Source organism: Zea mays, chromosome 9 (assembly GCF_902167145.1).
Source record: "Zea mays cultivar B73 chromosome 9, Zm-B73-REFERENCE-NAM-5.0, whole genome shotgun sequence".
Classification (NCBI taxonomy): Eukaryota; Viridiplantae; Streptophyta; class Magnoliopsida; order Poales; family Poaceae; genus Zea; species Zea mays.
Window position 1 is genome coordinate 14,964,002 of NC_050104.1, and position 24,490 is coordinate 14,988,491.

Sequence of the window (24,490 nt, forward strand, 5' to 3'; positions counted from 1 at the left end):
TTCGTCTCAGCAACTGTCTTCTTGTCTTGAGACATCTTGTCTTCGGAAACGACAAAAAACGTATCCTTCAAACCGAAGCTCAAAAGCTTGAAAGCTATCAAGCGTTAGTAAGCACAAGTTATAAAAATTGAGAAAACAAGGCAAATGGCACAAGCAGCGTATCAAGTGCAGTCGGTGTGAGTTCCTATTTATAACGCCCAGTGCGCTCCAAGTTGGAGGGTCCCGTCTGTCATTGACTGTTGCTATTCTAGCAAAGGTAAGATGTTTTTTCGGACCTTTGGCTTAGGGTCTTCGTCCATGTCGCAATCTGAATTCGTTATTCTAAAAAATTAATATTGCGAGGGGCTACTGTTGGGGGCCTTCGTCTTCCGAAGGTCCTCAAAAACATGATTTAACAATATTTCCCGAGTGTGATATATGAACAGGTGCCTTCGGACTTGGATCAGAACCACACGGTATGAAAAAGCATGAACAACACGAAGATTGACGCAGCGTCGAAGCTACGCGCAAGAGAGCTTCGGCATAACGGCAAAAAAGGGGAACCGACTTAAAAGGGAAAAATGCTATTTAGTCCTCGATAGATTGTTCTAATGTCAATAGTAAACATAAAGGGCATGAATGTAATTCTAGACAGGTTGCGTCCTACGCCTATGAATAGATGAACAGTGCCCCCGTACTGCTCACGCTATCTTGTAATCGCTCGTGCGCAACACTTGGATTTTTGCCTTCTGTCAAGCCGAAGGTATAAATGTAATTAAATATCATATTTAAATATCCAAGTTTGTATAATGATAACATATGAATGATATGTTTCATATGTTTCATCTTTCGTCATCTTTTAACCGTATTCATGAAGGTACGCCCTTCATGACCTTCGTCCGAAGATCGTTATATCCTAAGGGAAATAATGCTTCGAAGGACGAAGGACTTTAACATTTAACATCTTGTGTTGCCTTGTTCTTAATTCATAGTATTTGAGAACAAGTCCCCAACGCCCATTGTAACAATATTTGATATAAAGTAGAAGGTACATATTGATTAGCATGAATCCAATCTCTGCCTAAGATTAGACTATAATTTCCTTCTACATCAGTGACGAAGAATACAACAGCAAGGGTCTTAGTCCCGATGGTTAACTCAACATATGTGACTCCCTTGGCTTTGATCGAACTATCGATCTCAACACCGTTGAGCATCATATTGGTCCTGACTAGTTTATCATCTTGCCTTCCTAACTTTCTAGGTGTTCCAGCGTGGCTCTGTAGTCGACCAAATCCTCTCCGAGCAGGTCATCCTCCTCCATAGGTGTTGGCGCATCATCCGAGGTGTTCTAGTGCAGAGCGGACGGTCCGAACTCGAGGGTTGAATGGTCCACGACATCGGTCTGGTTTATAACTGGACTGTCCACCGTACCTGCAAAGAGTTGTGCAATTGCTGTCTTGTTTTTTGTTTTTGTAGCCGTTTGATTTGCTTCGACGTCCTTTGGCCTCCACCATTTTTGCGGTGGTGGGTACTATGGATGTGTGTCGTTAAATATTTTTTCTGCTTCTTTTCCTTGCTCTCAAGAGCTGCAATTTTTGCTTTTTAGACCGTGATAGTCCCGATGGGCACATCGAGGCATGGAGTATCTTGGTTCGGCTGTTTTGTTGGCAGACGTGTCTTCCTCATTGCTTGTATTGGCCGATTTACCAAAAATCATAGGCCCTTCATTATTTCCCTATACGATGATATCTACTGTGCCTATTTTGATGATGTCCCCTTTTGTCGTTCTCTTGACAGCTATAGATATATGCTTCCCTACCGGATTGGTTGGCCTTTGCGGCCGAGCAGTTCGACAATTTTTTTGGAGTTGTGCCTGGTGACTGGATTGAGGGGCACTCAATCGGTCTTGTACCGAAGGTGACAACCTGTCAAACTCTATCGGCATCATGTAAAGGGGTTGTGACTGGTCATGACAACCTGTAGCCGATGAATCACACGTATTTTCCCCTGATTCAACCTCGTGCGAGGGAAAGTTTGCGACGGTAGATTTATCGAACGCACGCACTAACCTTTTATAATCATATAGCATACCCCTATAATCTGTTGCATTTGGTCTCGCTGCTCATCAATGTAAGCTCTAAGAGATTGGATTTTGTTCGTTTCGCTTACCTTGGGGGTAGCCGCAGTAGGTCGGAGCGAAGCCAGATCAGTCACCCGTTGTTGAACGACCTTGTTGTTTCTGTCCACTTTGAAGTTGGCTAGAAACTTTGCTTTTGCTTCCTTGATCAGCTTCTCTTGGTGCTCCTCGAACTCCAGTTGTTCTTCAATCATCAAGGTTTCCCAAGTCGGCTCGATGATATTGCTGGGGGAGACGTCAGAGCTATCTTTTGAACCGAACATTGAGGGCCAATCTGATAGGTCTTCACGCGAATTTCCAGCGAAGTCACCAAAAATTGTGCTGGCACCGATACGGGCGCGAATCACTGCGATGAGTACCGATGGCATGCTCTCCGCGGGAAGCGCGGATGGTCCATGACCTGGCGCAGAGGCTAGGAGTTCTGTTTGACGATCCGAACGATCATCACGTTCGCAGGGGCGACGAAGTTCACCGACGATGCCTGGATCTCGCTCCCGAGAGGGACCTCATCGCGGAGGAGAGATCGTATGGTTTGTCTTGGGATCGGTAGGCCAACCAAGACATCTCTAAACGATGTAGAACCGGAGAGAGATGAAGATTAAAGAGAGGAATCTAAGTTACTGTCTACTTCTAGGGCAAAAGATAAAGAATATAAGATAATTTGATTGTTGATTCGATTGTTGGTTCTTTAATCGGTCGTATCCCTTCAAATATATAAGGGGAGAGGTCTGGACCTGTTACCAGGCATTCTCCAATAGCTCCCACGAGATTTGGAGGGGTAAACACACGTGGAGATAAAAATTTTAACTGCCTGATTTGATCTATTCGTGGACCGTCCGTGTGGACCATTCACGACGTCGAGCCGTGACCAGTGCCAAACTATCCAAATCTCGGAAAACATTTTAATGGATCCCGTAAACAAGGTGCTAATTTGGCAATATATTAAATATAGGCTAGCAATTCACGTAAATGATGTCATATCACATCTAGCATAGCATATTCCACGCTTATAACCACTTGGATTGGATATCAGGAGATATCATATTTCACAAGATGCGTTATTTTTTCCGAACAAATCCACCGTCCATACATGCCTTATTGCCTTTTGCACATTCAAGACCGCTCTAGTCCCTGCTCTACAGCTCTAGTCGATTACAGAAATTTGGACAAAGCAGAAGGTTCAGGTCGTAAGATCGCCTAGTCCCTGCTCTTCCTGGTCAGTGGCCGTTACCACTGCCCCCTCTCCTCTCCTCTCGCTCGTGCAGAGGAGGAGACAGACTCCCCCCGTCGCCGCCCTCGCGCCTCCTCCGCCCGCAGCTCAAGCCGAGCGTCACCCCGTCGGCTACCTTCCATTCTCGCCGCACTTCTCCCACTGGGCACCTCGCGCCCTCGTGACGGTATAAATAGCCCCTAGTCACTCCTCGGCGCTCCTCAAACCCACCAAACCCTAGCCCACTTAGCGGCGGCGGCGCTAGAGGTGGAACGAGACCTTGGCGGAGGTAGCGAGGGTAGCGCTGCTCGCTCGCTCGTTGGGTTTCCATCCCCTACTGCCTAGAGCGAGCTCTACGCGACGATGAGCAGCCTTGTCGAGCGGCTGCGCGTGCGGTCGGAGAGGCGGCCGCGGTACGCGCTCGACGAGTCCGACGACGACCTCCCGCTGCGCGTTGGGGCCGGAAAGGGGAAGGATCAACAGAACGACGCGCCCGCCGAGCGGATCGAGCGCGAGGACGCGGTATGGCTGATCGGGGTCTCGCTTCTCTTTGCTTGTTGTTGCGATTTTTACTGAGGCTGGGTAGCTATTGTTTTTATGGGGGGATTGAGCCTATTATTGCTAGGATTTCTGCTCTGCATCGGGAGTTATGTTGCTAGATGGCTAAAACTGTTGCAAAACAGGATGAAACAGTTGTGTAATTCCGTGTGGAGCAGGGGAATGCAGGTGCCTGACTGGTGTTGGGATGTTTCTAGGAATATATGGTTAGACGACATGGTTGCTTGATGCTTTTAGGGAGCTGAATTGTGAATCTGGGTTCTCCCCCTCTGTTTTCTTGGGTCTGATTTCAGGTATGAGATGCTAAGTCTAGGTACTTACTACTTAGTATGACGAGACTGGGTTAACATCGAAAAATGTTAACTTTATTGAAATTTGTGCATTCTGAACTGAGGACCTAAGGGTCTGTGGTTTTGAGGTTGACACATTTGGTTGGTATCATGCTACCTAAATTTGAATTCAAATGGAAGAATCAGATGTGACACCCATGTTTGTTAACTGGCTTGACGTAGCTGTGTAAATACTACGCTACCCATGTTGTGCAGGTGAGTTAGTAGTTTTCTCTATATATATGATAGGTGGTCCGCTCAAGCTTGACCTAGGACTCTTGATGAAATTATCATAAGAGAGGACATTCAAATATTTGAAATTTTATTTGTTACCAGTTTACCACTTCACTGTCGGCTCTCCAGAACAGTAAGATAGTGATCTTATCCTTATCATTTTGAATTCTGGGATATCTTGCTAAAAAACTGAACCTTGTCTTCTCTATATACCGGAGCTCTAAACGTCTATGATGCACCATCCTGAATTTCAATCTCCTCTAGTTCATGTGATTTTGTTTTTTTAATCTTGTTTTTTCTATCTGCATAATCCTGTAGCTTTAGTTGGTTCATTCTTATTTTATATGTGCAGAAAGAAGAAGCTTGCCAGCGCTGTGGAAAAAGTGATAATCTAGTCTCTTGTTCAACATGTACATACAAATTTCACAGAAAATGCTTGGTTCCTTGCTTAAACATCACATCTGATAAATGGAGCTGCCCAGAATGTGTATGTCTTTGCTTCATCATGCACCTCCTTTCAGTTTATGTTTGATACTGTTGGTATAACAATTCACCTTTTCAGGTAAGTCCATTAACAGAGATGGAGAGGATTCTAGATATTGAAGTGCTGGAAGCACCTCGTGAAGATTCTAGTTCCACAGAGCCTCGATCAAAGAAGATGGAGCGATATCTTATCAAGTGGAAAGGATTATCATACATTCACTGCTCTTGGTAGTTACTTGCTCACTACATGATTATATTTCTCTGTACTCTACTATTAATTATTATCTCTCGTAAAAAACTAGGGTTTCAGAAAAAGAATATTCAGAAGCCGCGAATATACACCCTCGTCTGAGGACTAGGTTGAATAACTTCAGAAGGCAAAAGGAAGCCATGAAAATAGAAGCAGAAAGATCTGGTGAGGACATCGTTGCAATTAGACCGGAGTGGACAACTGTTGACAGGATCCTTGCTAGCAGGTATACAGGGTAATTTAACAATAGACAAATTACGTGCATGGTGCTTCGCTACTTTTACCTTGTATAATGGATGGTGATGTTGACAGTAATATGATTTTCTGTTAGATATGTAGTGACTTGTATCACTATTGTGTTTTTATAATCTGGTGCTCCAGCTTTTCGTGTAGTGAATTATTGAATTAGTATATGCACGTAGTTTTGTGTCAGGTAACTTGTCATGCATATCGCTATTGTCAATGCATGCTCCATTTATGAGGCTCTTATTTCTTACTGGTTCTGTGAATCAGTCAGTCATATGCTATGCAGCACGGATATGGCAATTTCTAAAAAATTCAATATGCGGATACAATTACAATTTAAAAATTTAAAGTTATAACACACACTAAAACTGATATAACAATAAAGCATTGCAATCTACCTAACTACATAAGTTCTATTATTACCGAACAGCAGGTCTCAAGTCTCAACTCTCAAATTCTCATATAGAGTAGTCTCAAATTTAGGAAAGTAATAAAAGGCGTTCGAGCTCTCATCTAGTTCCTATTCCCTCATTTGTTTAATTCTCATCCACAACATCAAGCCGCATATCACCCAAACCAAAAGGCACAGCTTGCAATTCAGGCTCATCAAGGGGGAGTGAGGGGAGAGGTCAGCCACTTCGAGAATGCCAAGTGAATCTAAAGGATCTCCTTCCACATCCTTGTCTCTCCTGTCTATGTGCATCAGTTCTTCTTGACAGATTCCTCAGTGGGGAGCAAAGAAATCAAGCAACAGTAGAGTAGATCGAGATGTGAGAACATGGAAGAGGATGAACTCATGGCTGTCTCAGGAGTTGGAGGGTCACTGGATCGACGTCGTGGTGGCAGAGACCTGTCACTGCTGAGCGGGGGCGGAGGCTCGTCACTGGCTGGTGGAGGAGAGGCGTGCGTTACCACTCACCACGCGAGTTCCCGGGAGGCGGCACATGAGGGTGCGGGCATTCCAATACCGGGGGCAGTGGGAGACAGCATTACTTTTTGTTGGGCTGGGCCGTATCCAACAGGCAGATATGTATCATCCACGTACTCAAAGTTTGCGAAAACAATAAAAATTTGGATACTCCACCGATACATATTGGCAGTATATCCGTATCGGATACGTATCCAATACGCGATACGAGCCCTCAGCCACGTATCCATGCAACACAGGTCATACGAAACTCATGTGACAGGATTTTATTCCATGGTCTAGAATGGAGTCTAGTACACAATTACTCATGATAAATCATGCTTTCTACTTCAGCTTCATATGCTAAGTTTCCATGTCATGATGGTCTCACCCATCTATCCATTAATTTCCATTTAGCAGAGGTCTGGCATATTGAGATTTTATTTTATACATTGTTTACTGGACAGAAAAAACTTAGTTGGCGATCGGGAATACTATGTTAAATGGAATGAACTTACATATGAGGAATGTACATGGGAAAATGAGTCTGACATCACGGTGTTCCAACCTGAGATTGAACGCTTCAATGAGATCCAGTTCAGGCGTAAGAAATCTGGTGACAAGGGCAAGGCCACTCGGGAGCCACGCCAATTCAAGGAGAGCCCTACGTTTCTTTCTGGTGGTATGTGTTACGAATAAACACTATGCTGCTATTAAACACATACTATTCCTTGATATTTAATTTTCAGCTGACTGTATCACTGTAATTCTTATGGATCTATCCTTTCCATGAATGGTGCTTTTGATGGTTTTTGAAGGCACACTACATCCCTATCAGCTTGAAGGGTTAAACTTTTTGCGATATTCGTGGTTTCATAACAAACGCGTAATCCTTGGTGATGAGATGGGTCTTGGTAAGAGATGCTTGTATTGTAAGGACAAAGTTTTTTGTTCAAATGTTGTTTTGGGATTTGAGAAAATGATGACAATTGCAGGGAAAACGATACAAAGTATTGCTTTTCTTGCCTCACTCTTTGAAGACAAGTTTGGTCCGCATCTGGTCGTTGCTCCCCTCTCAACCCTGCGGAATTGGGAGCGTGAATTTGCAACTTGGGCACCTCAAATGAATGTTGTATGTGGATCAAACTATTTTGAGACCAAAATTGTGTGTAATTTGGACAGACTTATATCCCCTTAATACTTTTTCCTTATTGTGGACAGGTAATGTATTTTGGAGCTGCTGCTTCTCGTGACATTATTAGGAAGTACGAGTTTTACTACCCAAAAGAGAAACTGAAGAAGCTGAAGAAAAAGAAATCTTCTCCATCTAATGAAGATAAGAAGCAGTCAAGGATAAGATTTGATGTCTTATTGACGTCTTATGAGATGATCAACATGGACTCGTCTATTCTAAAAAATATAGAATGGGAGTGCTTGGTACTTCTATTTTGTTTCAGCATCATATCTCTGTCCAGTTGTCCATACATAGCATGTTTTAAGATTTAATTAACCTGTTTCCAAAATGTATATTGTGTCAGGTTGTGGATGAGGGGCATCGGTTGAAAAACAAAGATTCCAAGTTGTTTGGTCAACTTAAAGATTATAATACCAAACATCGTGTTCTATTAACGGGGACCCCAGTCCAGGTTACTTCTTCATATACATTGTCATGCGGTCATGCCTGAGTTTTTTTTTGGAAAAACTATACATTTAACTTTACCAATACCTACCTGCCAAATTGGAAGTATTCCTACTACTGTACTACAATATTTGCTTAGAAATTCAACAGTGTCTTGTACCTTCTAGCTCTCATTGTTGGCATTTTTTTGCTTGTTAAGTTTTTGTTTTACTTGCTAATTTCGGAATCCGGGTATTCAAGTAATGTTCATACTATCTTCCTCGTCAAACAGATCAGGACACAACAATCTAATTAGTATATTTGTTGAATCCACAATATGCTTATGTGAAATAAGAAACGACACTTTTACACAACTGGTGTATTTTGGATGCTATTTATGAATCATGTCTGCAAATTAAGCTCAGCAACTTCACATGAGTGTTGATCCTATACTAGGTGACGTCATCATTTTATTTGAGACCACATTTGTTAGTTATTCTTATTCAATTCATTTGTTATTAATAATATGGTCATTGTCTAGTTTCGTTTCACTATTCTTACTATGCTGTTCGTTGTACTAGTGTTTGTTGCATCCCGAAGATTTTTTTGCAAGTGTTTTAACTTGATGTTCTATTTTCCTTTTTTTCAGAATAATCTTGATGAGCTTTTCATGCTTATGCACTTCCTTGAGGGTGAAAGTGTAAGATTTCCTACTTCTTGGATGCTCAAAATTTTATTTCGTTTAGTTCATGACACTCTGTTGTCACTTGTTTGTTAGTGATGATCTCCTTTCTGTGGCTTCTGTGGCCTTCTTCTTTCTTATAAATATGTCATGGTTACACGTGCTAGTGGATGCTGATGTGGACACTTTGCATGGCGAGATAGATTGCTAGTGGGGATTGAAAATGGACATTTCATTTTTTGCCATCCTTACGGATGGCACCAAATATCACTAGTCACTGACCAGTGGGGCCAGCTGAGTCACTGACATTCTCTCCGTAACAATGGCAAAAGATTAGAATGTCCGATTGAAAAATGTAAGATATATAGATATATATTGCTTCTGAAGGGCCTAGGCCTAGGATAGGAATGGCTGTTTGTGTAAACCTCACCATAATTTCTTGTTCTGATATGCTTTCATACAAGGAGTTGTTGTCATTACATTAATTGCTTACTTGCTGTTTATCATTCGTCCTGGTGATTTATAATGCTGTTTCCACTATATTATATGAGCCTACCATGTTCTTAACTGTCAGATGGCTTGGTAAATATGCTTGCAAAAAAAAAAGGCTGGCTAAATGCCATAAGGTGCTTTTGTGAAACCCCCCATAAAATTGAAGTCTCTGTTGGCATTGAATTTCAGAACTGTATTAATGGAGTACTTAAGGAAACCTTTTTTCTGCAAGTACAAGGAAAAATAGGATTAGATAAGGTTTAAGATGGTGAAATACTGTATATATAACTGAACCATCGTAATTTACTAACAACAACAACAACAAAGCCTTTTATCCCAAGCAAGTTGCGGTAGGCTAGAGTTAAAAACTCAATAGAATCCACAAGTCATGGTTCAGGCACATAAATAGCTGTTTTCCATGCACTCCTGTTCAAGGCTAAATCTTTGGGTATATCTCATCCTTTCAAGTCCTTTTTTACTGTCTCTTTCCATGCCAACTTCGGTCTTTCCTCTTCCTCTCTTCTCATTACTATCGTGCCTTAGGATCCCACTACGCACTGCGAGGTCTCTGTTGGACATGTCCAAACTATCTCAACCGGTGCCACCCGTAGCCTATCACATATATCATCATTCCAGACTCGATCTCTTCTTGTATGGCCATAAATCCAATATAACATACACATTTCTGCAACATTTATCTTTTGAACATGTCGTCTTTTTGTTGGCCAACATTCCGCACCATATAACATAGCAGGTCTAAATTCTAATTGCCGCCCTATAAAACTTGCCTTTTAGCTTCTGTGGCAACACTTATCTGTTGAACCATCGTAATTTACCGCTTCCATTAATTCTCACTGGCACTATGTTAATTGGACACTGAGTTTGTTAGACCCCAAACCCTTTCTGCTTGGTAAAAGTAAGCATTTTGATGATAGCGTAGTCATGTATGCACAATGCATTGCAATACTTTATACTTGGTTCAATTGTGCAACATTCCCATTGCCTCAGCCCGTGTCACATTAAATGTTGCATTTGATGACCTAAACTCGTTTTCTCCTGAGAAGGGCAGACCTGGTGCCGTGGTGAGAGCCGTGTCACTGAGTCACCAGGTTGAGGATTCGAAGCAGCCTCTCCACATTTGCTGGGGGAAGGCTTGCCTCAGCTTTTCTCTTTCCTAGACCCCACTCATGTGGGAGCCTCTGGCACCGGGCCGAACTCGTTTTCTCCTGAAACTATTTATAGCCTGATGTGACATGCTTATGTCTGTTCTCTGCAGTTTGGGAGTATAACTGATCTCCAAGAAGAGTTCAAGGATATAAACCAAGACAAGCAAATTGAGAAGCTTCATGGAATGCTGAAGCCACATCTTCTTCGAAGTGAGTATTTACTTCGCTTTTTTCATATTTTGGCTAGGCATACGGTGTTGCAGGTATCAAGTTGAATAATTTGTTTAATTCATTGCCATTGTTAAAATAATCGAAAACTTACTGCAACCTTGTCATGCCTGTGGTACAAATAGGATTCAAGAAGGATGTTATGAAAGAACTTCCTCCAAAAAAGGAATTGATTCTACGAGTTGAATTGACAAGAAAACAGAAGGAGTACTATAAGGCAATTCTCACCAAGAATTATGAAGTGTTAGCCCGTCGTAATGGTGGACATGTAATAACTTGTTTTGAATTTCATTTAATTTGTTATATCTTCCTTTACTGGATTTACATTTTTTTTACTGTTTTGTTACAGACATCTCTAATAAACGTTGTAATGGAGTTGCGCAAACTCTGTTGCCATGGATTCATGATTGATGAACCTGATCTTGAACCTGCCAATCCAGAAGAAGGTTTAAGGTATGCACAAGTTCTTGTTTATTAACTGTCTTCTATCTTGTTTCACTATGTTTATTTAGTTTACCTTTGCTGTGATTGTTATTTGTTTGGCCTATGTGGTTTCATGTTATTTCTTTTATTGTATATTTCTCATCCTTCTTAGTTCACTCATAAGGGCGGCCAAACAGCAACACTGTCCTGCAACATATCCATCAAGATGTTCATATGTGGGGAATGACTGGGGCAGCAGACATTAGGAGGCTATGGCCTTAGCACTGGGAGTGCTTGTTTGCTGCTGGCTCGTAGTAGTGTGGTTTCCTCATGGACAGTTATGTGTATGCCTGTTCTTGGCCGCCGTAAGGAGGCCATTTTTGTACTGTTTTGGGCTTTTGGCCATCTAAGGCCTTTTTCTATTCTTAATATAATGATGCGCAGTTCTCCTGCACTTTCGAGAAAAAAAGTTTTGTTCTTGTTGAATTTACATAATGTTTTTGCTGGTGTATGATGATCACTTGGAACTGCCAGTGTCCGTAGTAGTACTTGGTGTGTCACTAACATTCTAAGTTTGCTTGACTGTAAAGACACCTCGCCATGATACTCGTCCATTGTTTGTTTCTCTCGGATCTTCTTGTTGAACATGCAATAAAAAACATAAAGAGTTTGTTGCCAATTGGTTTGGCTGAGATTTAGCTGTAATTAATATGTTGATAATAGTCATAATGACTCCTGTATCCATCTATTAGAATTCTTCTCCGAGTATTTTTCAAAATTGTTCATATGCTGAACTGGATTAACTTATTTTGGATTTAGCTACCTTTCAAGTTTGAGTACATCTGCTCATCATTACTTTTACTCAGGAATTCTTTTTATTATTAGGTGTCACTGCTATCTTGATTCTTTGAATTTGCAGGAGGCTTCTAGATTCATCAGGTAAGATGCAGCTGCTGGACAAGATGATGGTGAAACTGAAAGAGCAGGGTCATAGAGTTCTAATTTATTCACAGTTCCAGCACATGTTGGACTTGCTGGAGGACTATTTAAGTTACAGGGTACTTAGTTATCTTCCCATCGTGACTATGCTAGCTTTACAGGCTAATGTATCTCATCCACTGTTCTATGAATTATACATGTTTCAGAAATGGACTTATGAACGCATCGATGGCAAGATAAGTGGCGCTGATAGGCAGATACGGATAGATCGCTTCAACGCTAAGAATTCAACTAGGTTTTGCTTTCTTCTTTCTACTAGAGCTGGTGGTCTGGGAATAAACTTGGCAACTGCAGATACTGTAATCATCTATGACAGGTGAAAAATCTCTCTGTTTAGACAAAACAGTTAACATAATGGATTCGCTTCAATTTCTCACCTATGTATGTACAGTGATTGGAACCCACATGCGGATTTGCAAGCTATGGCAAGAGCTCATCGCTTAGGACAGACTAGTAAGGTATTTTACCTTACACTTTATATTGTATAAAAAAACAGATTTTCAATAAGTTTTGTGGTGATTTTATAATTTTCATCTGTTTTTCTTTTAGGTGATGATATACAGGCTTGTTAGCCGAGGTACAATTGAGGAGCGAATGATGCAGCTTACAAAAAAGAAGATTTTATTGGAGCACTTAGTTGTTGGTCGACTCACCAAAGCTAATAATGTCAATCAGGTATGTTGACTACTTTTTAATGGTGAATTTTGTAAACCATCAACTTAGGTTGATCTTTTATGGCCTAAGCTATTTATGAATTCATTTATGGATTGAGGGTTGAGTAGTTACATGTTACTCCCTCCATTTTTTATATTTGTGGTGTTTTAGTTCAAAAATAAACTAACGGGTGACAAATATTCGAGAACGGAGGTAGTACTAGTACCTTCTGTCTGGGATGACATGAAATGAATGTAGCATCTGTTAGTATCATGTCCATTTCTTTGTGTTACATTTTACAAGGCTTAAAACCTTACACATATTGCCGGAGTTGGTGACTATTTAGTCTTATCTGTAAATTTAGTTGTTTCTCTTGATGTCAATAGCAATTTATGGTTGTATGAGATTTCGTGGGTTTGTTAGCATGTGTGCCATATAGGTTTAGCTCCGCTGATGTGTTATGCACTTATAATTCAGACCCATTTTGGAGCTGTGATGTGATACACAATGCTAGTTGTTAAGGCCCCATTTGTTTGTTTCATATTCATAATCTATGTGCATGCATTAGTCCAGATCAGGCTGGGTGATCTGGTGGGCATTGGTACATGCATGGCTGAATAAGAGTTTGATGACCAAGGGTAAGGCACCCCACATCTACTCTTGGCTGGCCAACTGGGTAGTATCTGCTAGTTATCATGGAAATAAGGTTGGCAACCTCTTTAAGGTTGTCTTCAAGAACTAAACATAAAAAGAATGCCATGAAGATGGAACCCAGGATCTCAGGACCTATTTGTCGTAAGATTTCTGAATCTTTGCTGGAGCTGGCAACGGGCTGGTTGCTGGTCTCATCCCTACATTATAGTTTTGTGTATGTTTCTTCCAGACTTTCAACACTTCTCAACTTCTAGAACATGTAACCGGCATGTACAAACAGAACAATTTAGAACAGTTCAAAGTGCATGTCCTTACTGCGATGGGACCACACACTTCTGGTCTCTTTAGGACTTGATTGATTTAATGCAGATTAATAATTAACCCAATTTGCTCTTCTGACCTGCTAGTGAGCCCTTCATTGGTTTTTAAGTACTAAATAATAAATATGTGTCTTTGCCTATTTTAGGAGGAGTTGGATGATATTATACGCTATGGATCAAAGGAGCTTTTTGAAGACGAGAATGATGAATCTCGCCAAATTCATTATGACGAAGCTGCAATTGAGAGGTAAACACCTAGGCCCTTTTTTGATCTCCTAAGATAAGATTAATGAGAACGACGTAGAAAAATGAGTGTGATCCAAGCACAGATTCTAGAATCCAACTATCTAGCTAAACCTTGCTATACATAGATTCTCGCTATGCAAAGGCCATAATCACTATGAAAATGAGATCCAAACACCCCTTGTTTTTATTTATCTAGAATGTAGATTCTCAAAAGAAGGGCAAGCTTGGTGCATTGGTGAGATCTTTCTCATTCAGTCATCAAGTCGTGGGTTCAAAGCAGCCTCTCGACATTTGTGGGAGCCTCTAGCACTGGGTCTACCCCTTTTTATTAACAATCTAGATTCTACATCATCATGTAGAATCACTATGATAATGAGATCTAAACATGGCCTTAAGCCCCTAACTTCACCTTGGGAAGTTATTTCGTGCATTAAGCATGCCTTTTTGGTGTGAAGTTGTTTAAAGTATTACCAGATTTATGTAACAATTTACAAATGTATTGGAATCTGGAGACCATTTTGATCATGGATGCAAATCTAGAATTCTAGAGATAATTAGTATGTATGCCCTACCAAGTAGGATACGATGAGAGATTGAGAGTGCTAAGAGACTTTTATGGGAAGACTTAGATGGTATGATTAGAGTTATGCCTATTAGTGAGAAGCTTTTCATAGGAGATCTCAACGGACATGTAGGTACAACAAGTGTAGGTTTCAAGGCGGTTCATGGAGGGTTTGAGGAAGAGAATCCCATTTTGTGACATGTAGTAGTGGCAAACGCTCTAGTCAGATTTGTTAAGTAACTGTGTATTCCTTGTAATGGGATCTTGCGTAATGAGCATAGGCCCTATAACTCTATTATAAATACAGCACCGAACCCTGATGTTAAGCTAGGTTTAGCCTCCTCTCTCCCACCTAGCCAATATGGTATCAAGCTAGGTTTAGCCTCCTCTCTCCCACCCAGCCGTCGCCGCCACCGCTACAGTAGTTGCCGCTGTCGGCATTCTTCCTCCCCTCCCCCTTCCCTGGTGTCGGCGACCCTCCTTCGACCTCCTTCCATCGGCGCCCCTTTCCCCTCGTCCAGCCGTCGCCGCAGTGTCTGGACGCGAGGCCCTTCCTCATCCGTGCGCTTGGGGGCCGCTGGGCTTTTCCTCCCCCCGCCCGCCAGCAGTCGGCCTTGTCCTCGCCACCGTCGGAGTTGCCACATGAGAGGCATTGAAAGGGTGAAAGGAGGTAATGCGGTGGGCCCTGATGTTATCCCAATCGAGGCATGGAGATGTCTTGGGGGACATAGCTATAATAGGCTAACTAAGTTGTTCAGTCTATCTTCCGGTCAAACAAGATGCTTGACAAGTGGAGAAGTATATTGGTACCAATCGACAAAAATAAGGAAGATATTCAAAGTTGTAGCAATTAATAGGGAATAAAGTTGATGAGCCATACTACGAAGCTATGGGAGAGAGTTATCGAGCATCGAGAGGAAAAACGAGGACCTGTATGAACCAATTTGGTTTCATGCAAGCTCAACCATGGAAGCCATTTTCTTAATAAGATAAGTACTTTGTGACTAACATAAAATTTTATGTGGTAGGCTTTGGACAAACATAAAATTCCAACGAAGTACTTTGTGACTAATTAAGGACATGTACAATAATGGTGTGACTAGTCACTAGTGTTTGAACAAGTCATGTGAACACAAATGACTTACTGATTAGAGTAGGGCTACATCAGGGGTCAACCTTGAGCTCTTACCTTTTTGCCTTGGTGATGGATGAGGTCACAAAGGACATACAAATGGATATCCCTTGGTTTATGCCTTGCGGACGATATAGCGTTATTTGATGAAAGTCGGATAGAGTTATTTGATGGAAGTCGGATAGGAGTAAATAGGAAACTATAGCTGTGGCGGGAGACTCTAGAGTCCAAAGGTTTTAGACTCAATAGAACTAAAACTGAATACATGAGATGTGTCTTCGGCACTACTACACATAAGGAAAACGATGTTAGTTTGAAAGGTCAAGTAGTGCCTACGAAACGATAATATACATGATAGATTAGGGGTGACACCAATTGAAGAAAAGCTTTTCCAACACCGATTGATATGGTTTGAACATGTCTAACAGAGACCTCTAGAGACACCAATGTGTAGTGGAATTCTAAGTCATGATAGTAATGAGAAGAGACAAGAGAGGCAGAGGAAGGCCAAAGTTGACATGGAAATGGGTAGTAGAAGAGATTTCAAAGGATGAAATATACCAAAGATTTAGCCTTAAATAGGAGCGAATGGGAAACAACTCATCCATGTGCCTGAATCTTGATTTGTGGCTTTATTAGGTTTCAACTCTAGCCTAGCCCAACTTGATTGGGACTAATAGGCTTTGTTGTTGTTTTTGCAAACCTGGAAATTTTCATGACCATGGCAATAAATAGCACAGTTTATACTCAATATCACCCTATACGTAAGAACAACATGAGCTGCATAATTGATTTTGTTTGTTTAATTCCATTTTCTTATGAAATTCCTTCTTTTCTCCTATTACAGTAATTCATAGTATGGAATCTGTCTTCATGCAGATTATGCACAACACTAATCCTTGTTGTTATGGCCCCAATTTTTATCTTCTTTGTTATGACTTAAAACTGTAGTGCTCTATGTTAGAGGAGACAACGTAATATATCTGACTGGACTCACAGGTTGTTAGACCGTGATCAAGTTGACGGTGATGAATCTGTGGAAGATGAAGAAGAAGATGGATTCTTAAAAGGATTCAAGGTATTGGGGTCTTCTTTCAATTATTACAAGCATAATGCTTGAGGAGCTTCTTCATTTTAATTATCCTCTTGATATTTACTGTGGTTTACATTGTTTAGTCTTTTTCTTGTTTATTATGTGCACATGTATTTGTTAAAGTGCACATAATCTCTATTTGCACAAGTACACTTGTGAGGCAGTGAGGTCTGACTCTGTTATTTGTATGTTTGCGAGTATGCATGTAATCAAGCCACTATTGATATTTGATAGGATTAACCTATGCATCAGATTTTGTTGATGAATGAGATATTTTATGTATGCATTGCATGCTTTCTCATTTGAATTATCTCGTTAGTTTTACCTGCCCATCTAAGATATACAATTGCGTAGTGCTGAGTAAAACACTATGCAAATAAACAATGTTTCTTGTTCTCTCATTCATCTGTAGGCCTATTCTTCCAATTCAAACATGCTATGTTACTCATAGGGCAATACTATTTGTGTTTCATTTATTGTTGAAAATGCTGCATACTACAACTGCCTCATGACTCATTTTTCATTCTAAGTGTTTGGCACATTCTAGCAAACAAAAGAGTCCCTTTATTTAACCCAAAGCAAAACGATTCTCGCTTCTTGTATTACTCTATGCTAGGTTGCAAACTTTGAATATATCGATGAGGCAAAGGCTCAGGCAGAAAAAGAGGAGGCACGGAGAAAGGCTGCAGCTGAGGCTGAAAATTCTGAAAGAAACTACTGGGATGAACTATTGAAGGATAGATATGATGTACAGAAAGTTGAAGAACATACTGCTATGGGAAAAGGGAAAAGAAGCCGCAAACAGGTTTAATTTCTAACCATTTCCATTGTTAACCTTGTGACTTGTGCCCCTTTTCATATCATTTTCCCTTGTTTTGTGATCTGCATTCATTGCTTTGCGGTTGGCAATAGATGTAATTTCATATTTGTTCCTTCCCAAAAAGAAAATCATAGTTGTTGCCTTGTTGGCAACTTACAGTATTTCACTTGTAGAATATCTTTTAAACTCGATTTAAGCACTGTAATTGTAATTAAATTTTAGGAAATCATGCTTATACACCAACTAGGATAACTGATGCAACCAATCACTGTTGAGCGTTGACAATATGCATCAAAGTCATATAACTAATCTTATCATGAAGATAAGCATGAAATTAAGGAAGAACGTAGCCATTATTTGTTATATCTTTCTTGGTTTAACGGCGCAGTGCCATTAGTGCATTACTTCTTAGCCAGACATGACATCTGCTGCTCAGTGTAGTGTAATCTTCTTTTGCGAAGGTACTTCTCTTTAAACTAGTTTTGCATGACGATGAAGTTGAGTATAGACATTTTGTGTTAGATCCTTCTTGCTGTTACTGTACAGTATATATATTAGTTCATTATTCGTCCCACCCCACCCCAAACCAATCATTGACTATAGCTTAATGTACTATGTCTGTTTGGTAATGTATTGTATTGTTTTTATTTGGTCGATTTAAATTTTAGAGTGACCATATACATTTTCAGTAAGAGAAAAGACTGATGAACCTTGTTTCTTTTCTGCGTCATGTGCAGATGGCTGCCGCTGATGAAGATGACATTCATGATTTAAGTTCCGAAGATGAGGATTACTCATTGGAGGATGACATTTCAGATAATGACACAAGTTTGCAAGGAAATATTTCTGGGAAGAGGGGCCAATATTCTAAGAGAAAATCACGTAAGAGAGCAATGTAAATACATCGCACTATGGACTATTGTTACATGATGAATATTCTGTACTTATATACTTTGCAAATACATTGTCATTAGGTAATGTTGATTCTATTCCATTGATGGAGGGCGAAGGACGTACCTTGAGAGTTCTTGGATTCAACCATGCTCAACGAGCAATGTTCCTACAGACACTCAATAGGTTAGTTACTGATATGCCTCTTGAACCTGTCTGGTCAGCGAGTGAGTACCTTGAACCTAAAGTTTATGTGCAGATGTTGAGATGCTATTACATTGCGTGATAAAGCAGGCACACAGAAATTTCTGTTTCATTTGTATCTCTTGGCCATGTGTACATTTTTAATCATGGAATCCTTTTTTTTTTACAATTGTTGGTTAGTGTTTACATTTTTATCACTCGTTTCTAATAGTTGTGTGCTCTGACCTGTATCTTTGTCACCAAATTGTAATTTCTGGTCCAATTTTAAGCATAAAATATTTGCACTGAGGTCATTGGCTATTCCCTAGTTGTACTATCAGACCAACATGAACGTGACCCCATGCAACATTGTAGATTCGGTTTTCAGAATTATGACTGGAAAGAGTATCTTCCTCGTCTTAAAGGAAAAAGTGTCGAGGAAATCCAGAGGTATGTGAAATGTGCTCTCCATGTTTTATGACCCCAATTATTTTGAGTTGTAGACCAAATAGTGAAGAATCTGGGGCATAGTTTCGTAAGTTAGATGGATATGATGCACAACATTTTACATTTTATTGATTTTCTCTTAGGCGAAGGGCGGGCCTGGTGCAGCGGTAGAGCCTACCGTCTGTAACCGGAAGGTCTTGGGTTCGAGCCCCAACCTCTGCATATTATGCGGGTAAGGCTTGGCGCTTAAAGATACCCTTCCCCAGACCCCGCACAGTGCGAGAAGCCTATGGCACTGGGTTCGCCCTTTTATTGATTTTCTCTTAGGCCCCGTTTGTTTCCCTTCATTTTAAGGAATTGGAATCTAACTGATGGAGTAAGCTATTTTTTTTATAATGTAATATTCCATAACTTTCCAAAGTTTATGTATAAGCCAATCTCAAATTCATGGGGTGAGAGATGGAAATTGATTCTATAGATTTACATGCTACTTTTCAAATTTACAACTTATAGCACACTCTTCTACTTGCTTCTCTATATGATAAATGTAGTGTATAACTATCTCTCTTATATGATTTAGGATAATATACAAATACATTACATAGATAAATATATTAACTTAATAGTTTTATCTTAAATTATAATTATTATAATGGAATTCAATTCCAACGAAACAAACGGGGCCTTAGGTATATAGACAATGAATTCAAGTTTGTGCTTCGACGAAGAATTGATGAGATGGGTAACTGGGCATTCCTGGCTTCTGATAGTACACATATTTAGGCAAAGTCGACTGCTGGTAGTAGTGAAAGTGTACACACAAATATGCTTGGTTGGACTCTTGCTTTGTTTATTATGTTGCAAATTTATATAACTATTGCACCCTTGCCAACAAGGAAAGATGTGGCATCATCACATATGAAGCCAAATTAAGCAGGCAGTCACCAAAGTCAGACTATATCTGCAGTGCTAGACTGTTAGTAGCAAATTGAGCCAACAGTCACCAAAGCTAGACTACCTCTGAAGTGCGAATAGCAGGCGGCCATAACCTAACCCTATTAAGTTGTATGCACCAACCAGTTCAACCCAAAAGCTTAAGCTGATGGAGAGAGGTGGCAATTCACTTGTATTCTAACATTCTCCCTCACATCGAGGCTCTCTTAGACCGTCTCCAGCAGTTCACCCATACGGTTATCAAAACACTGGTTTTCACTGTAGACTATACTGTTTGCATATGGGGATGTGGATGAGTAAGCTGCTGGAGATAGCCTTAGGTCTTAGACGTGGAATAAGAACGGACAACAATTATTTTATTTAATTGCGCTAACCAGGATTCGAACTCAAGATATCTGGCTTTGATATCATATTAAGTCGCATATACCAGCCAGTTCAACCCAAAAACTTAAGCTTATAGAGAGGTGGACAATTCACTTGTATTCTAACAAACCCCAGTGCTAGTAGCAAAATGAGCCAACAGTTACCAAAGCTTGCAGCTGAAGGGCTAGTTTGGCAGCGCTTTGTGGACAGAGCGCTGCGCCGCTGCCAAACACTGTTGCTCCATCTCGGAAGTGCTCGCCCTATGCTCCAGTCGATTTGCATTATGGGTGGGGAGCGGAAAAAATCCGCTCTGTCTGCAGCATGCTCCTCTCTCCACTTCCCGCTCTGCTGCCTGCTCCCCTCTCCACCCACGCCGCTATCCACCGCATCTCTGCCTGCACAGCCCCTCTCTGGCTCATTAACGGTGGCGTGGACCACGAGCACTGGGCAGATCCGTGGTGGTGATAAAGAGGGCAGGAGGGAGGCCAGACCCTCCGTGGCGAGGAGTGCTGCACTTGGAGGATGTGGGCCCTGGCGAGCTGGAGCCGAAGCTGATGGAGAAGCACTACCAAACACTGGTATCGGCAGGTGGGGAGCAACCTGAGCGGGAGCCTAGGGGAGCTGGAGCCGCTGGGAGCTTCGTGACAGTAGTACCAAACATGATCTAAGTAAACGTCATATGAACATGGAACAGGCATCAAGATGCTGTCCTTCATATAGCTCTATCATTACTTTTTCCTTGTAGAGCCCATAACCACAAGAATGTTGTACACCCACTTATGTATAGGGTAGGCTTGTATAACACCCATTTAAGTCAAGTACACCTCTTATATTCCCACCAAACAACCCAGTTTTAGGCAATTATTTTTGTGGAGATCCTCAAAGTGATTCATAGCAATAACCTTTGTGCAATTTATTTTTGTATATATAATATGTTCTTGCAGATATGCTGAACTTGTCATGGCACATCTTGTTGAAGAAATTAATGATTCTGACTATTTTTCAGGTAATTGAGCTTAGTAATGGCTACTATCATTTTTACGCATCCAATTCTTATCCTCCATATGCATGAATGCAGATGGCGTTCCAAAGGAAATGATGCGTGTTGATGATGTACTAGTCAGGATAGCAAACATATCCCTTATTGAGGAGAAGGTGCATGTGGCTTTCATTTGTTATTTGCATCTTAACATGACTTAGAACTCAAAAGAAACTTATGAGCATCCTGATGATGTTCAATACAAACATGATTGTGCTGTATTCTTTCTTGCGTAAAGTGCAAGGATTGTCGAGAGCTGAAGTTTAGTATTTAAACTTGCACCTTATAGAATTCGGTTGATTACAATACCTTGATATGATTCTGCTATCAATGAGGCAACCTTTGTGTACTGTATTCTTTCTTACTTTTGTATTGTGGTTCCAGATGGCTGCCACAGGACCAGGAAAAATTACAAACATTTTTCCTAATTACTTGCTCTATGAGTTCCAAGGCTTATCTGGTGGAAGAATATGGAAAGCGGAGCATGATCTACTGTTACTGAGAGGCATACTGAAGTACGAAACTACGAATATTTTCTTTGTTACAATCAGCTCTACAAAATTACCCCTCCATGAAACTAGCAGTGGCTGGAACAGTTCTGGCAAGAGTAGCCTTAAAAAGTCGATGTTTGTGTCAGCAGCAGTGGCGTTGCAATGACAGAACTGAATTGTTTGGCTCACTTGTTGGTTGATGGATTATTAGTTTTTTAGTATAGCAGCAGTGGCTTGCATCTTGGCCCGAGTGGACCTATTGTGCTCAGAAGTTAGGGTTACCCTAACGGGTATCTTTTCGCATAGCTTGATAGCTTCCAGGTGGTGCCTGTCCACCCAGTGCTCTAGTGATTTTGGAGACATCGGGTTCAGGAACTGTTTAATTAAGGCAACAAATTCAACTTATCTTAACGTTGAGTAAGCAAACTGAAGTATCACATGCAAACCAGATGAGCTCCACATTTGATTTGATATCTAACTTAAATTATTTATTTTGATTCTGTTTAATACTTTTACAATTGTAATCATGTGGAACAGCTTAATGAAAAATGTAGGTTTTCAAGGGGTACACTTGACCTGCACAGCGATCTCCTTTGCTTTTATAGACTTTGTGTTTTTTCCTTGTGGATAATGCATTTTTTACCAACTATTGTTTCACACTGTAACAAAACTATATTTAAGGTATTAACACAATGCATTTGTTTTGCCTTCACCAGGCATGGATATGCAAGGTGGCAGTATATATCAGATGACAGAGAGAATGGGCTTTTTGAGGCTGCACGACGAGAGCTTCATCTCCCTTCGGTTAATGAAATAATTGGTGCTCAGTTGAACGAGGCAAATGTTAGCATGTGCTCACTATGTCCCTTCCTCCAAATTTTGAAGTGTTGCATTTCTTATTTCTTCCATTCCTTTTCTAGGGGAATTTGGAAGGTGCACAGGAAGGCCAAGCGAACACAACAAGCATGTCGCATTACAAGGAGATCCAGAGAAAGATAGTTGAGTTCTTGAGAAAGAGATATCATCTTATGGAGAGAGCCTTGAATATGGAATATGCTGTGGTACGGTACTAGGCTTTTTTCCCTGAACAGGCATGCACTCAAAGCTCACATGGGAGTGCACAGTAGCTGTTCATGTAGTATCTTGCAGCATTTTTTAAAGCGTACCTTTTTCTCTTGCAGATAAAGAAAAAAATTCCTGTTCCTGATGATATTACTGAACAAGGTGTTCCAGCAGGACATGCTCCTTTTATTCCAGATATCAGTGAACTGTTGCGGGAATTGCCCAATCTTGAGCCAATTTGTAAGTGATCTCTTATTCCCTATATATATATATTCCTTCTCTCCACCTATGCAGGAAGAGACAGTCACATAGTGGCATAGAACATGCTGGGGCAGATGCTCACAATTTTTAATCATGTGTCATGCATGACTCTTGTCTTACTAAACTCTCTCTAAAGATGTGTTGTTGTTGACATATACTCTTGAGTCTTGAGGTTTGTTCATTTGTTTGTTTTGATAACTGGGATCCTCGTTTCCAGCTACCAATGAATTGGTTTCTGAGGGCACAGCTGGTCAGTTACAAGTTCCCCATCTCTACAATAAGGTGTGTAAGCGCAATGGCACACGTTTTCATGGGTCATGGGCGAACGCATCATTTGTTTTCCTCGAGTTAACATTATAACCAGACTGTGTACGTATGCTCTGCAGATGTGTGGAGTGCTTGAAGAGAGTGGTGCTTATGCGCTCAGTTCCTTCTTTGGAGACAAGTCCGCATCTTCTAGTTTGGCCAATAGCCTTCGACAGTTTGAAACTGTGTGCGAGAATGTCGTCGAGGCCTTGCGACCACACCAAAATGGTACTGGCAGTGCCATCAAAGAGGAATTGGTAGATGCAGCCACCAAAGCAGCAGCAGCAGCAGCTCCTCAACAAGATTCAGGCCATGATGCACCGCATGGGCAGTCTTCGACAGCCAAGGCGGACATGGAAATCGATGGTTGATTTGTAGGTTCCAGAGTGGTAAGAAAGGGAATCCCCCTCTAATCATTATGTATACTGTGGTCAGAATGTGCGCTATATATTGTAACATCAAAGAAAGCACCTCCAGGCCTGAGGGTGTTACTGCTAATGCGTTTGGTTTACTTGTTGTCCTTGTAATATGCATACACATTTAGAACTCATGCAGCCATTTTGTGTGCTCGAACCGGTGGATCGCTGCCCTGTTGTCTTGTACTGTGTTTAGGGCCTGTTTGGATACGAATGGTTAATTATAAGACGGGGCTAAAGATAAGTACGGATAAGTACGGATTAGCTATAGTTGGCTAGCTTGTTGGTTAACAATTAGCTAAACTTTGGCTAGCTAGATGGTAAACAATTAGTTAAAAGTTTAGCAAAAGAATTAGTTCACCTATTAACTCAGTTTGTTGCCTCCTTTTTATTATGCCAACTAATTTGCAGACCTGATGATAAATTCTCATCGATGATAATAATGATAAAATAGCAAATATCCCACTTGGCGGCGCCCCTGCCGTCGATTTCGTCGCTGGTCGAACCGTCTTTACCGCCAACGCAGCGGCGGCAAGCGGAGGTCCACAGGGCCGACGGATGCCCGCGGTTATATCGTCTGTGAAATCAACATCTACCAATCATAAGCGTGGCGGCTTCGAGATCGACTGGGACCATTGAATGATTGAATTTT

At 41.0% G+C, this 24,490-nt stretch overlaps 1 protein-coding gene across 3 annotated transcripts; it reads left to right on the top strand.

The window, feature by feature from the left end:
* Nucleotides 1-3,157: 3,157 nt before the first annotated feature.
* Nucleotides 3,158-24,062, top strand: LOC103637982 (CHD3-type chromatin-remodeling factor PICKLE). Of its 3 annotated transcripts, none has more exons than XR_004852554.1 (31): nucleotides 3,158-3,851; nucleotides 4,803-4,937; nucleotides 5,013-5,161; nucleotides 5,236-5,409; nucleotides 6,804-7,018; nucleotides 7,155-7,250; nucleotides 7,332-7,468; nucleotides 7,558-7,773; nucleotides 7,875-7,982; nucleotides 8,604-8,654; nucleotides 10,405-10,504; nucleotides 10,648-10,790; nucleotides 10,872-10,975; nucleotides 11,865-12,003; nucleotides 12,091-12,260; nucleotides 12,336-12,402; nucleotides 12,494-12,619; nucleotides 13,719-13,819; nucleotides 16,512-16,590; nucleotides 17,222-17,410; nucleotides 18,163-18,307; nucleotides 18,400-18,502; nucleotides 18,875-18,949; nucleotides 21,208-21,269; nucleotides 21,342-21,418; nucleotides 21,687-21,817; nucleotides 22,510-22,636; nucleotides 22,714-22,884; nucleotides 22,975-23,095; nucleotides 23,334-23,398; nucleotides 23,503-23,995. XR_004852554.1 is itself a non-coding variant. In XM_008660979.3 (31 exons), the coding sequence occupies exons 1-31, from the start codon at nucleotides 3,693-3,695 to the stop codon at nucleotides 23,791-23,793; spliced, it is 3,996 nt and encodes a 1,331-aa protein (XP_008659201.1). In that variant the 5' UTR covers nucleotides 3,158-3,692; the 3' UTR covers nucleotides 23,794-24,062. The 3 variants fall into 3 exon arrangements, 2 of the variants coding, with proteins under 2 accessions (XP_008659201.1, XP_008659202.1); XM_008660979.3 differs by having other exon boundaries at nucleotides 22,714-22,854; nucleotides 23,503-24,062; XM_008660980.3 differs by having other exon boundaries at nucleotides 22,510-22,630; nucleotides 22,714-22,854; nucleotides 23,503-24,062.
* Nucleotides 24,063-24,490: the final 428 nt, after the last annotated feature.